The 15,885-nt window shown below is 42.0% G+C and overlaps 1 protein-coding gene across 5 annotated transcripts in view; it reads left to right on the top strand.

The window, feature by feature from the left end:
• Camk4 (calcium/calmodulin dependent protein kinase IV) overlaps positions 1–12,136 on the top strand; it is a 231,826-nt gene extending 219,690 nt beyond the window's left edge. For all 5 annotated transcript variants that reach the window (XM_021150442.2, XM_021150440.2, XM_029472051.1 and 2 more), the window contains 4 exons: positions 1,859–1,934; positions 5,351–5,477; positions 8,115–8,267; positions 10,502–12,136. In XM_021150442.2, the coding sequence (XP_021006101.1) occupies positions 1,859–1,934; positions 5,351–5,477; positions 8,115–8,267; positions 10,502–10,930 (785 nt within the window). In that variant the 3' untranslated portion in view covers positions 10,931–12,136. The remainder of the gene's footprint in view (positions 1–1,858; positions 1,935–5,350; positions 5,478–8,114; positions 8,268–10,501) is intronic.
• The last annotated feature ends 3,749 nt before the right edge of the window (positions 12,137–15,885 follow it).

Here is a 15,885-nt window from a genome sequence, read left to right on the forward strand (position 1 = left end):
GAGGGAGGGAGGGCACACACAGGAGAGAACAGGTGACCCTTGACAGGAACCTTCAGCAGTGCACCAGTGGCAGGGCTAGCAGAGCAAATGGAAATGAGATAGAGCAGGCTCTGTGGAGCATCCTTCCTGCTGGGCTGCTTTCTCTTCTTACTGAGGATCAGTCACTAATCACTCACCAAATCACAGGTTAAAACTCCAAGATACTTGGCAGTCAGCTAGCCCCATCCACTTAGATCTGAAAGCTTAAACAAACAAACAAACAAAACCACCAAGTCTCATGCTTCTGTCAGCACTGATAGAGTTCTCCTCAGGTTCTCTGAGGTCGCAAGGCCTGACACCACTCACACCACTCATATTGCAAACTAAACACTCCTGTGCTCCCTGCTCCATGGTGGATTGCACCTAGGAGGCAAGTGACAGCAGCACTCCAGGAGAGCCAGATCTGAGTTCTAAAGCACTCACCAGGGGAAGCTGTTAAGGCTCATTTTGTGAGGTGCAGATTACCCCACAAAATGAAAGTGCACCCTTCAGGGAAGGACATTGACACTGGGCAGGCATTCTTCCTAACTTTATCAAATCGTAAAAGGACATTTTCCCCTAGGAATAATTCAAGTGTAGACAAGAAAACTTGGGGATCCAGATAGAGTTCCTTGTCAGGTCCACTTGTTGAGTGGCTGCTTTGCCTATAGGCACATGCCTCCTTTCACGGTTCTGGCTGGAGTGTGGGGTGACAGTGAAAGCCACCAGGGGAATCTTTCCAGTAGCCATTGCACCCAGGCTCCTTCCAGAGCTCATGTTGATGGTCTATACTGGTGTCCTCGCCGGGAAGACAGTAGGTCCAATTCACTGGTTCGAGAGGCCACATCCAGAGGAGTGTGGTGTTCTGGTCCTGACACATACCTCAAGGTCCCTCAGCATACGTCAAACAACTCATTCTTTAAGGGGCCCAGCAGCATGGAGAGCACCAAAGTCTATGCTTGGGGCACTGGTTCTCAGTGCTTATTTGTGAGTTGGGTAAGCGATGCATCCACAGTACTCTCTGCAAACCTACCCAGCCAGCTTCCGATTTTCACTGCTCTTGGGTAATGAGAATGCAAAAGATCCATGTATTCGTCACTCCAGGACCATGGCAAGGCTGAGAAGGCCCTCCTACTCCAACAGTAGAGAAAGCTAAGAGAATAAGGCTTGCTATGCATAGGAAAGGCTTCCTTTCTCAGATCACGACCTCAGGAACGCTGGGGACAGCCTCTCCTTAGGGACAGATACTAGATACGTTGCTGTCAAGGCCAAGATGTGTGTCGAAGCCCTTTCCTGCTCCTATGCAGTCTTCTTGTGCTGGAGTTTGGCATATTCCTCCCATCCTCTGCTTGGGTCCTTTCCCTATCTCCACACATGCATAGACTGCTTCAAGTAGTTCTCCATCTCTAGGAAGCATGAGGTTAACTGATTTTCCCCTACTGTGTAAACTTTCATTTCTTCCTTGTCTATGAATATATAAAGTGCCCTTTGAAGTAAGATTTTTTTTTTGTTATCGTTGTTTTGGTTTTTGTTTGTTTGTTTGTTGTTTTTTGTAGCAAGGATACACTTCTATACATTTTATTGGAGAATTTGATTACTCTGTATTTGATTTGATATTAATGCATAGCTTTACTCTCATGCACCATGACAGAGACTATGGTCTCTCCTACGGAAACAGATATGAGTATTTGTTCATCTTACTGTGGTTAGGGGGGAGATCAGGGATGAGAGTTCTGAAGTTTTGTTGGGAATTTGTTTCTTCACATTGGTTACAATTAACATGTGAGTGACCAGGGCAGGGCACGGTCCTCCCAGTTAACCTTGTTTTCCTTCTTTGCAGCACCTGAGATTCTCCGAGGCTGTGCCTATGGACCTGAGGTGGATATGTGGTCTGTAGGAATAATCACCTACATCCTGTAAGTGCCAAAAAGCAACCTTTCTGCAAACAGCCTCTGATATTAATTCTCATGAGAACCAATGTTGCCCTTTGACTTTTTTGTGATGTCTCTTTTTGCATTAACCATGGTGAGACGAGCACACTCGGAAAATGGGGATTCCTTCTTATGTTATCTTTTTCTCGAGGGCAGAATGTATCCAGGGCTTTTCTTTATCTGATTGTCCTATGTAATATACTCACATTTGGGGACATAGTCAATGAGCATAATAAGTGTGAAATCTAAGTCCACCTGTCATACTCTCTGCTTATTTGCATCTGTTAAACAGACTGTTAACCCATAAGACAACTGTCATTTGTTTCATAAGAAATCTCACACTCACACGTTTATTACCAGAATATTTCAAGCACATATAGCAATTGATTTATTTTTCCTGTATGTTAAGATTTTAAGGGAAGATCATATGCCCCAGTACAGGGGAATGCCAGGGCCAGGAAGCAGGAGTGGGTGGGTTGGGGAGCATGGCGGGGGGGGGGGGGGTATAGGGGACTTTGGGGATAGCATTTGAAATGTAAATGAAGAAAAAAAAATATATAAAGATTTCAAGGGCCTTGGGCTGAGTATTGTGAATAAAATGAGCTAGTTAGTCACGTGCTGTTATTCCAACTCCATTACTGAGCTACTGTCTAGGTCAAAAAAATAAGGGATTTCAGGAGATTTGTGCCAATGTGGTGACAGAAATGCAGGTAACAGAGGGAGAGCATGCATGAAGATCGCTGTAGAAAACCCAACTCAGTATCAATGTACCCAAGAGCTAATGCACAGTAGGCACATCTGTTGGCCATCTTGACTTGGGTATCTTCTCTATTTAGCCTTCATGTGCATTTAGTTGGGGAGTGGTGATGTGAGGCTATGACATTGAGACATCTGACTAATAGCACGGAGTGGTTCAGAACCAAAGGAGAAGGAAGAGAGCACAGAAGTAATGGTGGGAAGGATAGCATTAGGATCTAATCCACCGATGCTTCCTGGGAAAGCTATGTTATGAATTACAGTTAGACCTCAACATGATTGCCCAAATGAGGTACCTATTCTTTTTCCTCTTCTATACATGTAAATAAACACTGGGCTTTTGATAATTTTTTTTAAGGTTTATTTATTTATTATATGTAAGTACACTGTAGCTGTCTTCAGACACTCCAGAAGAGGGAGTCAGATCTCGTTATGGATGGTTGTGAGCCACCATGTGGTTGCTGGGATTTGAACTCCAGACCTTCAGAAGAGCAGTCGGGTGCTCTTACCCACTGAGCCATCTCACCAGCCCTTGATAATTTTTTAATAAATTCACCAGTAGAATTCTATTATTTTATATGTATACACCTGTGTTTGTGTGGGTGCACGTGAATGTGTGCATATGTGTGTACTTGTGTGTGCACACATGTGGAGGTCAGAAGACAACTTGAGTTATCATTTCTCAGGTGCTGTCCATCATTTTGGGGGAGGCAGGATTTCTGTCACTGAAACCATGTAGGCTAAACTGGTTGGCAAGCAAACCCCAAGGTTCTACTGTCTCAGCCTTCCCAACATTGAGATCACAAGTGCATAGCACCCTGCCCAGCTTTTTAAAAAGTTGGGCTTTGGCCATCAATCTCAGGTCATTGTTCTTGTATGGCAAGCCAACTGAGTCATCTTCCCCTCCCTTAATTCTTACTGACATGAAAACCTGTTTCCTTTCATCCCTCATCGTAACATAACTGTTGCTTTAACATTTCACTCTTTAAAACTTCTGCTTACCACCACCTGTTTTGTGCCAAGGACATACTCTTTCTGAAGATGACTTTAGTTAGGAAACAAAGGCCTTTTTTCCCAGGAATTTTGGACCTTTTGCCTCGGAGAGCTGTAGTGTTTGGCATCTCATGACTGTAGTGATCAGATCGACACCCTAAATCATCAAACTGTCTCCTTCAGCTTTCAACACTGCAGTTAATCCCAAAGGCTTGGTGGTAACCTGTTCCTTTTCACCCCAGATGCTGGGTAATCCGAGCGATTTCCTAAACTACCACTGCAGTACTCCCAAAGGAGCTTTACACCGTGTGCGTGCATGTGTGATGCCCACCCTCTGTTGCAACTTTTCCATGTTATCAGCTATTTGCCCATCATCAAAGAAAAGTGATCGGCATGACTGTGGTGAAAGGCCGTTGGAGGACTGTGACTTTTAAGTTGTCATTGTCTTTGGGTTGCAGAATGGGGAATGTAGGCCCTTCCAGAACCAGTCCTGGAAAGCCGGTTACTTCCTCCATGACTAACCAGTAGCAGGCTACACTTCCCTAGGGTTAGAGAGGATAGGAGGGTCAAGGTGAGGGCCCTGCCCAGCCCTCTGTGCTTTGACCTCCTACCTACCCTTTCCTGTGCAGGTGGGTCAGACTTAATGCAGACTTGTGCAGGGAGAGTGCACTGATTTTGGGTTTTTCCATTTAAAAGTTTCACCCTCTCCCAAATGGCTCAAGGATGTTTGGAACAGGCCAGGATTCTCCCATGGAAACATTTCATGAACATAAAGGAGTAATAAATGGCCTCTTCCTAGAAGCTGCCGTTTCAGGAAGCATTTTATAATTTTCTGTAGCAACCTTGGCTGGCTTAAAGGAAGAATCGAATGTGCTATCTTTTAACTTCCACTTTTTGCCCACTTGATTTTCAAAGGGAACATGTAAATACATGCCTGGAAAGACTGCTAATTGTCAGGGCTGCCCACCCCACCCCACCCCTGTCATGACACAGAATGGTCACTTGTCTCTACCCAGTGGAGGCTGGGTAACTCCAGAGCCGACATCCACTTTCCCCGAGTCTCTGTTCCTTTTCTCACACTCTACTGCTTTTCCTGATGACCCTGTAGGAGACAGTTAGGTGAATGTGGCCAGACATCTTGAAAGTAAGGGTCATTTACAAGAATGAAGTGAGTCCACGGTGCTCTTCTGTTGACTGCCTGTGGGGACTGAGTTAATAGTGTTATCTCTATTCTGTTTCAGTTTGAAATCCAAACTCGAATAATATATCAAAGTACCTACTAATTTTTTGGAGTTCCATTTTATATTAACTTGGAACCCTAATCAATCTGTTTAATGATTTTTTTAATTATCAAGGAAAAAATCTGCTGGAAAGTCATAACCACAATGTCTATAATATTAGCCACTTTAATTGTTTTTTGTGTGCCTTTTTTACTGTTATTGTACTTGTAGTTTTTATAGGAAGTTCCACTATTCTTACTCTCTGGAGATGTTTTTATGCTGTCTGTCATTAATTATAACCAAACAATTGCACATCTGTACAAGTAGATTTACCTATAGGGAATATAGACAGACTTGAATTTTTTGCAGAAATGTGATTAAACATGCTTGATCATTTAAAAGTATTTAATTCCGTTTTTTTTTCCCCTCCAGACTTTGTGGATTTGAACCATTCTATGATGAGCGAGGTGATCAGTTCATGTTCAGGAGAATACTGAATTGTGAATATTACTTTATCTCCCCCTGGTGGGATGAAGTGTCTTTAAATGCCAAGGACTTGGTAAGTGTGACCAAAGCGAAATGAGAGAAACATTATTTATCTAAGAAATAGTAAGGGATATTTTTAAAGTAGGCCACTTTTGACATTGTTATTTCTTTATAACTTTAAGATATTTTAATTTAAAAAGCACAATAAATTAATGCATCTTCCTCATGCAGAAGAGAAACCAGGCGTGCTTTCAGCCCTCATGAGCTGGATCATCAGAGTGGTGTTAGTTAAAGAATGTTTGCTACCTGATAGACATAGAGCCTTTCAAATAACACCGTTCACACCCACCGAATTCTGCTTTAATGTGGGCTATTCACCTAAGTGTAGATGCATTTCAAATAAATATGAATGAACCCATGAAACTTTTAAAACTTATTAAAAATCCTCTGGCAGTAGCATGAGCCCTATTATGCCACACTGTAATCATAAACAATATCCACTCTATTAATAGAATGTTTTAGGGTTCACTTTACACTGCTGCACATTTGGGACCACAATGAAGCTCATTAATATTCCAGCAATCCCTTCTAAAGAGCTTTCCCTCTTCTAGTAGAAGGATGCTCGTGTATAATTGAAACAGCAGCCATCATTCCTCTGGAGGAAAAAAAAAAAAAAAAGAATGTGCCAAAATAATGGAGTTGATTTTGAATCATAAAAAAGACTTTAGGAGTTTTCTAATGCTCCTAAAGTTTGCTAATGCTCACGAAGACTCCCAGCAGAAAGACACTATTAGAGCTGACTCGAGTTTCTAGAGCCCCTTTCTCAGGACTCGTCTCTCCAAATACTTCTCCCTTTCCTCTCAATATAGTTTCACAGGACAGCTTCTTTAGGATCCATGGCTTTCCTCATATGGATAGGAAGGGAGGCAGCCCATATCTGTGTATGACATATGGACATGTCACCTGCTTCCTGACCTTCTTTCTTCCTCCTCTACCCCTGTCTCAGAGCAGCCCCCTCCCTCTCCTGTCCCGGCCTGTGGGACAGTCGAACAGGGACTTGAGGGGCACCTGGAAGAGAATGGGGGACAAAGAAACACAAAGAACGGACAGCAAGACAAGAGGTTCTGTTCAAGCTGACAAATTTTTATTTTTCCCACCAAGGTTATACACTCATAGGAGCAGGAAAGGGGGGGGGGTCACACTGTCTCTGGGTAATAATGCACCTCTTCCCAAGAACAGGCTATTGACTGGGTAAACAGTTCAGCAGGAATATCAGAACAGAATGGGTTATTAGGCACCTATCCACAAGATTTATAGCTAGCTATTTGTTCTCCGTTGACTTCAGGATCTGTCTATTTATACTCAGCTGGGCTAATACTTTCCCAAAGAGGCCAAGACTTTGTAAGCAAGCACTTATGGCTGACAAGGCAGTTAACATTCCAACAGGGTCGCTCCCAACACTCTTCTACCTTGGCCCCAGCACCAGCCCCAGCCTCCTCTGTGGTGGCCTACCTGCTTCTTTTTCTGCCCTTCTAAGATATATGCTGTAGAGAATCCAAGGATCCCTGCCCTCTACTAACCAGCGCTTGCACTTCAGACGTGCACCCCTTTAGCAAGCATCATGCAGAGAAAGCTGCATGAAATCAAGACTCAGATGTGTTTGCTCCTTATTTAACTTGCTGTTTGATTTTGGTCACCTGTTTTCCCTTCTTTCCTGAGTTTTTAGAGCTAGAAAAGACCTTGGGTTTTAAATGATTTGGGGGCATCTTATTTTACAAGACCAAAGTCTAGAGAGACTCTGGAGTCCTCACAGTCTAGGACAGAGAAGGAGCTTTCTCATAATGGAGACCCGAGTTTGAATTTTCAAGCTCTTCTAACACTGAAGTGTTTGACCTTGGTGGCTAAGTCTCTGAACCAACTTTTGTTCTTCACTTGTGAATCAGAATGAATCATTCCCAATCCATCAGTGTCTGTGTGCCATAAAAAAAGTAGCTACAGGTATAACCAGGACACGTGGGTCCTTGAGTCCAGGGAATGCCTCCCTCAAACCAGACCACTGCTTGGGAGCCCAAGGCTAGGAATTATTTCATTTGTTGATCTTCCTGGCAATTCATTATCTGTTCATCTTCAGGAACAAGAGCAAATCTTCCAGAATGGAATGCCATTAGATGAATTTAGTCATGCCCTGCAGGTCACACTCCTCAAGCCAATGACTTCCTTAATTCTATGCTACAGTGGCTTTTATTCTGGCTCTGAACTTATTCCTTCAAGTACTTTCAATGAGTATTTTAAAAAAAATGGACTGTAGATCTCAACAGTGTCATAAAAGAGTGTTCCATAAGGGTTTGAACACCAACCCTTTTGTCATTAAGTCCCCACTGAGGGAATGATGTCATCGGAGTTCTGCGTTCTAAGTGAGCTCACAGTGTGTGTGGCCTAGAATTGTTCGGATGCTGGTTCAGCTCAGAAGTCATTTGGTCATAGATGAGCCAGGACCTAATCGTTTGAACTCCGAAGACAGGAATCTGTGAGATTGAGGCCAGGGGTGCTGTGCACCCTTGTTTTCTAGAACTTCCTCAGCTGCTGCTTTCCTGAGGTTGGTCCTGTTCCTGAGGGTGTGCGGACTTGGTGCTAGTGATAACGGTGCAGCCAGACTTTCACAACGTGAAAAGTCCAATTTCTATAACTCTATATTTCTTTATGATTGCAGGTCAAAAAGCTCATTGTTTTGGATCCCAAGAAACGGCTGACTACATTTCAAGCCCTCCAACACCCATGGGTCACAGGTAAAGCGGCCAACTTTGTCCACATGGACACTGCTCAGAAGAAACTTCAAGAATTCAATGCTCGGCGCAAGCTTAAGGTGAAAAATCTGTTTTTGTTTTGGTGTGTGTGTGTGTGTGTGTTTAAGGTGTCTTGTTTTCCTTTAGTATTGTATTATTCATTTTCTGTGACACCAGGAAAATTCTTGTGTTTAGAGTTTGTAAGTACTGACATAAAACCACTTAGGTGTTTTTGTTGTTGTTTTGTTTTCTCTCTTTCTCTCTCTTAACAAGGGAAACACTTGAAGGAATAAGTTCAGAGCTGGTATAAAAATTGGAATATGTTTAAATTACTCTGTATGTGTCTGTCTCTGTGTGTGTGTGTGCGTGTGTGCATGCGTGTGTGCATGCTTGTATAAAACGTTCTCTGTGTGTCATAGCATGTATGTGCAGGTCAGAGGACAGCTTGAGGGAACCAGTTCTCACCTTTCACCTTAACCCAAAGATTGAACTCAGGTTACTAGGCTTGGTGGCAAGGATATTACTTAACCTACCAAGCCATCGCACCAGGCCTCAGCAGATCCATCATTGCTCCTTCTTATCTGAATAAGGCACTAAGCAAGAAACTGGTATTTATTCAGAGAGGTTTTTTTTTTGTTTTTGTTTTTTTTTAGTAAATTATTTTACTTACATTCCCAAAAGTTGTTCCCCTTTCCAGTCCCCACTCCCTGAGTTCTTCACTCCCTTTCCCTCCCCTGCCTCTGAAAGAGTGCTTCTCCCACCCATCCACCCTCATCTCACCCCCACCAGCATCCCTCTTCCCTAGGGCATCAAGTTTCCACAGGATTGAGCACACCCTCTCCCACTGAGAGCATACAAGGCAGGCCTCTGCTACACATGTGCCCAGGGCCATGGACCAGCCCATGGTTTTTGACTTCGTCTCTGGGAGCTCTGAGGGGTCTGGATTAGTTGACACTGCTGTTCTTCCTATGAAGTTGCAATCTCCTTCATCTCCTTCAGTCCTTCCTCTAACTCTTCCATATTGGTCCCCAACCTCAATCCAAAATTATATCATCCTGCGTGAGGTAACCCAGATCCAAAAGGACATGAATGGTATCTACTCACTTGATAAATGGATATTAGCTAAGAAGTTCAGAATACCCATGATACAACTCACAGACTGTAGAAGCTTAACAAGAAGGAAGGCCCAAGTGTTGATACCTGAAACCCACTTAGAAGGGGAACAAAATAATCATGGGAGATAGAGGGAGTAAGAAAGGAGGGTAGGAACAAGTATGGGGAGAGACAGGAGGGATGCCCAGAGGGCCAAGAGAGTGAATTGAAATATGCAGCAGTGGAGTTAGAGGGCAGGGGAACCTCCAGAAACCAGGGCTGAGAGAAGCTGTCAGGACTCAGTGAGGATGACCTTAGCTGAAATGCCCACAGTGGGGAGATGGAACCAGAAGAGACCACCCTCAGTAGATAGACAGGGCCCTGAGTAGAGGCAGGGACCAGCCACCCATCTTCAGAACTTTTAACCCAGAATCATTCCTGTCTAAAGGAAATGTAGGGACAAAACTGGAGCAGGGACTGAAAGAAAGGCCACCCAGTGATTGGCCCATCTTGGGATCCATCCCATGCATGCACACCAAATCCTGACACTATTACGGAGTCCATGTTGTGCTTGCAGACAGGAGCCTGGCATGGCTGTCCTCTGAGAGGCTCTACCAGCAGCTGACTGAGACAAAGGCAGATGTTGAGTTTTTAAGCTGTAATAATTGGGAAACAATTTTTAGAACTAATCCACAGTGTAGATAATTGCTAAAAGAGATGACACAGAAACTATCCACCAAAATAGATCTATTTTATAGACTATAAGTTAAAATAGTGACTAGGTACATTTAAGGCTGACAGAAATGAAATGCATAGATGATCCATGATTAAATTTTGAAATGACCTGTGTTAAATAGCATTGGCTTAACTATTTCTGAAGCTTGAGCGCTAAACTCTTTAATTTCCATGATACCAACTAACATTGTGTATCTAGTGTTCCATGAAACATCCTTTTATATATAAGGAATAGAGAATACAAAACTTTAGACTCTCCAGGACTAACACATTTTACTCACCCTCCCCATTATTCATATGATTAAATAATCCTAATTTGGAATTAAGGAGGTTTCACTGGTCTCCAAATACATTTTTATCTGACAACCGATCTTGGAATAATTTACTTAGAAAGACTCAACCATAACCTACAAAACAAAGTAGAAATTACACTACAATTGCGATTTCCCCTGGGAACACCTTTTAGTACTTTTCTCTCTCCAATCAGGCGGCAGTGAAGGCTGTGGTGGCCTCTTCTCGGCTGGGAAGTGCCAGCAGTAGCCACACCAGCATCCAGGAGAACCACAAGGCCAGCTCGGATCCACCTTCAACCCAAGATGCCAAGGACAGCACAGATCTTCTGGGAAAGAAAATGCAAAAGGAGGACCAAGTGGCGGCCGAGACTCCAGCCAATGAGATGAGGAAGCTGCAGTCCAAGGAGGTGGAGAAAGATGCAGGTGTAGAAGAGGAGGAGACCTCCAGTATGGTGCCTCAGGCTCCAGAGGATGAGCTGGAAACAGATGACCCAGAGATGAAGAGGGATTCAGAGGAGAAGCTGAAGAGTATGGAGGAAGAAATGGACCCCATCACTGAGGAGGAAGCCCCTGACGAGGAACTTGGGGTTCCACAGCAGGATGCGATTCAGCCAGAGTACTAAGCTGGTTTCCTTTAGGTCAGGGCCAACCCCAGCATTTTATGCACTCTGTCCCTCAGCAAGGCGGGGAAGCATGATATGCACTATAGTGATTCTGTTTTGAGGTGCAAAAAAACCCCATATATACCAGTTGGTAACCCTAATGTCAGTGCATGTGTTTGCTTTATGAAATAATGGCATTTTCTATGGCATGTAATGGATACCTAATACCGATGAGTTAAATTTGAAATTTCTAGCAAACAACGCAACACTTTAACATTCTCAGCCTTTGGTGGCACATATTGAAGTGAAATGGCAAACAGACTTTGAAAGCTTAGGCATCCTACACCCACTAGAAGTCTTCAAAAGAGGGCAATTCCTTTGAACTCAGCTAAAACCAGCTGGAGTTAGAGGACACATTCCCATGACTTTTCAAATACTTGCAGTGGGAAGGGCCGAGTAGGCCGTTATGAAAGTAGGCTGAAGATGGTTATAAAAGATAACCTGTAGAGTGTGCAAAAACATCCATGTACAGTGTTGAGAAGTTGAAGCATTCTTACAAGGCTCTGAGTCCACAGTCCTCTTAAGTGTATGCAGAGAATGTCTTATTTTTCTTTAGTATAATATATAAGAATACCCAAAATGTTCAGCATAAAATTCTGCCAGTTTACAATTCTTGGGAAATTATTTTTTAAACTGTGCCGCTACTTTCCTCTACCTGCCTTTCCAATAAAATGCCCCCCCCCGCCCCCGCAGAGTACAAAACCTAGGAAAGAGGAGATTTAACTAAAATGAGATAGAATTAGGCTTTGGATGTACCAAGATTAACTCCTTTTCATTTCTCACAAAAATTTGCATTTGTGAGCTTATATGATATTTTGCATATGAGAACATTTTTATGGATACACTCCACAAGTAGCAAGTTTCAAACTTTTGGAAAAGTCCATTGTACAAATCGATGCCAAAATGTCTGAATCTTATAACACTGCATTCAATGGTTAGATTACTTAGTACTGAGGTTGTTAGAGTAAGGAAATGTTAGCACAAGGAAATGTCCACCTATGTATACATACTGTTCATTAAAATTCACTATGAAAGCTAGGAGTTTTTCCAATGGAGGGGTTTACACATTTTATAATGTTGAAATATGTTGAATATACGCCAAGAAATTTAGCATAGGGTGAACTTTTTTTTTTTTTGCCTTAAAAATAAGCAAAACCAAAAATAAAATAAAAACACATCTTGAACTAGACCTCAGAGAGGGCACAGCATTAGACCTTAGTTAGCATGATTTTCTTCTTAGAGTAATTGGGGGGGGAGGTTCACCAAAATATACTAAATCCAATACCTCAAATTTTGTGTTTGAGTGAAAATGAGCACTTTATCAAAATAGCTGTTTAATATTTTGTGTGGATTTTCTTGACTTAAAAGAAAGTATTACTTTTAAAGTCCAAAATGGCGGCAGGAAGAATGAATAGCACAGAATTTTTTTCATTAAACTAATAATTTGTTCTGACGCATTCAAACAGTCACGCTGGGAGCTGACATTCGATCTGAGGTTTCTCCAGGCTGTTAGAGTATCAGCACTTCAGCAGGTCAAGCACAAACCTCTGACAGCTTTTGGGGAAGGAGACAGTGTGGTGCTTTGAGCATTTTGTGATTGGGTCCTTGACAGGCAGCTGACATCTGACGAGGGTGATTCTTTTCCCGTTGACTTTCATTCACAGTATTTATGCTCCTCCTCATGTTTGAATTCTTCCCTCTTGGAAGACCTCATTCTGAGGGTCATAAAGGGCTCCCTAGTTTTAACCTTTAAGAGCGCTTTGTTACAATTTCCATTTAGGAAGAGCAAGTCCCTGGTGTAATTTTCCTCATCAAACTTACCCTATGTATGGTGAGTTTCCCATATGTGGAAAGAGTAGAGAAGACTAGGGGGTCTTGTTAGAAGGTGGCAATTAAATATCAGAACATATCATTGCTCAAACCCAGCCCAGGCCTTTCTTCATTCCAGCATACACTGAACGCCTCGAATGACCCTGTAGGCTATAGGAAGAGCATTATAAATGCCAAGGTCTCTCGGATCTCAGAATCAGTTGCTTAAATGATTGTAACTCATCCCTTCTTGATGGTACTCAAGAGCTCTAGCACAATCCCCTCCCTCTCTTTTATAACCCATACCTTTCACTAGCTAAACATCATGAGCAGGTTTCATTTGTAACTGGTATACTAAAGATCAAGTCCTACTAATACTTACAACCTTTCACTCAAATCATTCAGAGATTCCATCTAAGAATAATTATTTTACCCACTTAAAAGAACAATCAACATTTATATTGCTTGTTAAAATTATATTATCTATTTCAAAGATTACGTAAACTGAAGGAAGACAGTCTTAATTTGAAAGAACACGTTCTAATATTACTCTTAATTGTTAATTGTCTTTGTTAGGGTTTTACTCCTGTGAAGAGACACCATGACCAAAGCAACTCTTATCATGGAAAACACTTAATTGGGGGCTGGCTTACAGTTTTAGAGGTTCAGTCCATTATCATCATGGCAGGAAGCAGGGCAGCATCCAGTGCTGGAGAAGAGACTGAGAGTTCTACATCTTAATCCAAAGGTAGCAGCAGGAGACTCTGGATCACACTGACCAGATTTAAGCATATGCATAAGCGGGACATCAAAGCCCTGCCTCCACACTGACTACCTTCCCCTAACAAGGCCACACCTCCTCCAGTAAGGCCACACCCCCTAAATAATGCCACTTCCCATGGGACAAGCATATTCAAACCACCACAGTAATACAGTCACAAAGCAAAACAAAATTTTAAATTTCAGCAAATAACAAATATGCATTCCAAGGTGGTGGGAGGCAGAGGCAGATGGATCTCTGAGTCCCAAGGACAGCCTGGTCTACAGAGTAAGTTCCAAGACATCCAGGGCTGCACAGAGAAACCCTGTCTCAGCAAAAAGCCAAAGCCAAAGAACAACAGAAAAGTTACATTCATTATTGGCTTTCATTTCAAGATCAGACACGTAGCTTGACGGGGCTCTTTCACCACAGAGGACAGTCTGCAAATTTTTTCCTCCTATTTAGAAAGTCCACCTGTGCTTACAGTGGTTTCTCAGACTGTTAGCCCTCTTGCCGCAATAGCACATAAATAAGAGAGAGATTAGAATAGAATGGTTACAAAGTTATCTTCTGAAATAAGTGTTTATATAAAAAAGTATAATAAGGTACACATGTCAAAACAATTCTCAGACAAGGTTTTATTATGAATTGCAGGCTGGCCTTGAATTCACTTTGTAGTCTAGACTGACCTCAAACTCACACAGTGATCTTCCTGCCTCAGCTTTCCCTGGATCTGGGGTTATAAGCATATGCCACCACTCCCATAGCCATGCATGTGTCTTTAGATTTTCTACTAGCTACATTCTAAAATGAAAATATGGAATTAATACTCTATTTTAATCCAGTATACACATATTATTACATCAAAATTAAAATTAATAAGATAATTTGAATCTATTTTATACTGTTTCTAAATTAACAGTTTAAGCATGTTTACATCGGGCGGTCATGAGCCACATTAAGCCAGTGGTTCCTATGGTAGACACGCTAGTCTAGCCTAGAGCACTTTTCTTCTGAGCAGAGTAAGACTTGAGTTTCTATGGTCAGATCTGAGCAGACTTCGTTTTCCACATTGGTGAGTTGGTGAGCAGCTAAGATGCAAATGTTATAGGTGTAGCTGCATAAATCCTGGCTACCCCTGGACATGCATTTTCTTAAAAAAAAAATTGATCTGTGTTATCACATCAAAGTAACACTTCCTTACATATTGTTAAAGTGTATGTACTGGTCAGAGTCCAGCTTATCCCCATTTGGCTCTGGAAACCCAGTTTCCTGAGTACTGCCAAAGAGCCAACAGAATTCCCACCTAGTAGAAATTACTGTGGGCCCACCGCATGTCACCACTGAGCAGCCTATACACAGAGTCCATTCTCTAGACACTGAACTCAGCTGGACATCATCCTCACGTATGCAGGCAATCTTTCCAGAAGCCTCCTGGAAAATACAGTTGCATGGTGGACATGTTATGAAGGTGGTGATATGCCAGATACCCACAAAATGGAAATGCCATCACGTCTGGCATTTGTGAAGCCTCATAGAAGGAACTGGTCAACACTGCCACTGACAGATTTTTTTTAAAAAGACTTTTGGAAATTTTTACATACTGATTTTAGAATAATATCTTAATCATTTTATTGGCAAATTTATAGAGAAAGAGCAGCTTGCCTTTTAAAGGGACCTTGATTGCATGCCATTTGATATTTTGTAATGTAGAATGTTCAGCATTTTTTTTTTATTGGCTATTTCCAGTATAACACAAGGTTGCTAATTGTGAGCTGCCTACAGGTTGAAGCTTGAAAGAGCCATTGTATTTTATGGTTCAGTTTTTATTACACAGAAACAGCTGGTTGCATTTCAAATTGGAAAAAGAAAAACAATGCCAGAAAAGACAACACACTTCTACTTTGGAATTGTTCTTACGAAGCCAAATTAAAAATAATTTTAAAAGAGGTCATCATCGTGAATTAGCACAGAACAGTCGATTGCGGGATTATGATGCCACTGTGTGATTGCGAAGCACTCGTCTGGCTGTCGAGGTTTATTTGAGACAGCACAAAGTTTCCAGACATTACTTATGCAATGAGATTTGTAATAGCTTTGTAATTACTGTCCATTAGGTCATACCCCAATTTCCTTAATGTTTTCCACTGATACATTACCAATCAGCATCATGGCTAACATCTGAACAAATTCCAGTTGAACACTGCATAAGGTTAGATCAGTGTCTGCAGTGTTTTTTTAAATATGCATATAGAGTTCTATGTTGGTGTTTATAGCCACACCATGAAAACATACAAAATTTTCTACCTAAAAATTTTAAGACACTTAACTTTCTTATAAAAAGGTG

The sequence above is a fragment of the Mus caroli genome, chromosome 18, assembly GCF_900094665.2.
Source record: "Mus caroli chromosome 18, CAROLI_EIJ_v1.1, whole genome shotgun sequence".
Classification (NCBI taxonomy): Eukaryota; Metazoa; Chordata; class Mammalia; order Rodentia; family Muridae; genus Mus; species Mus caroli.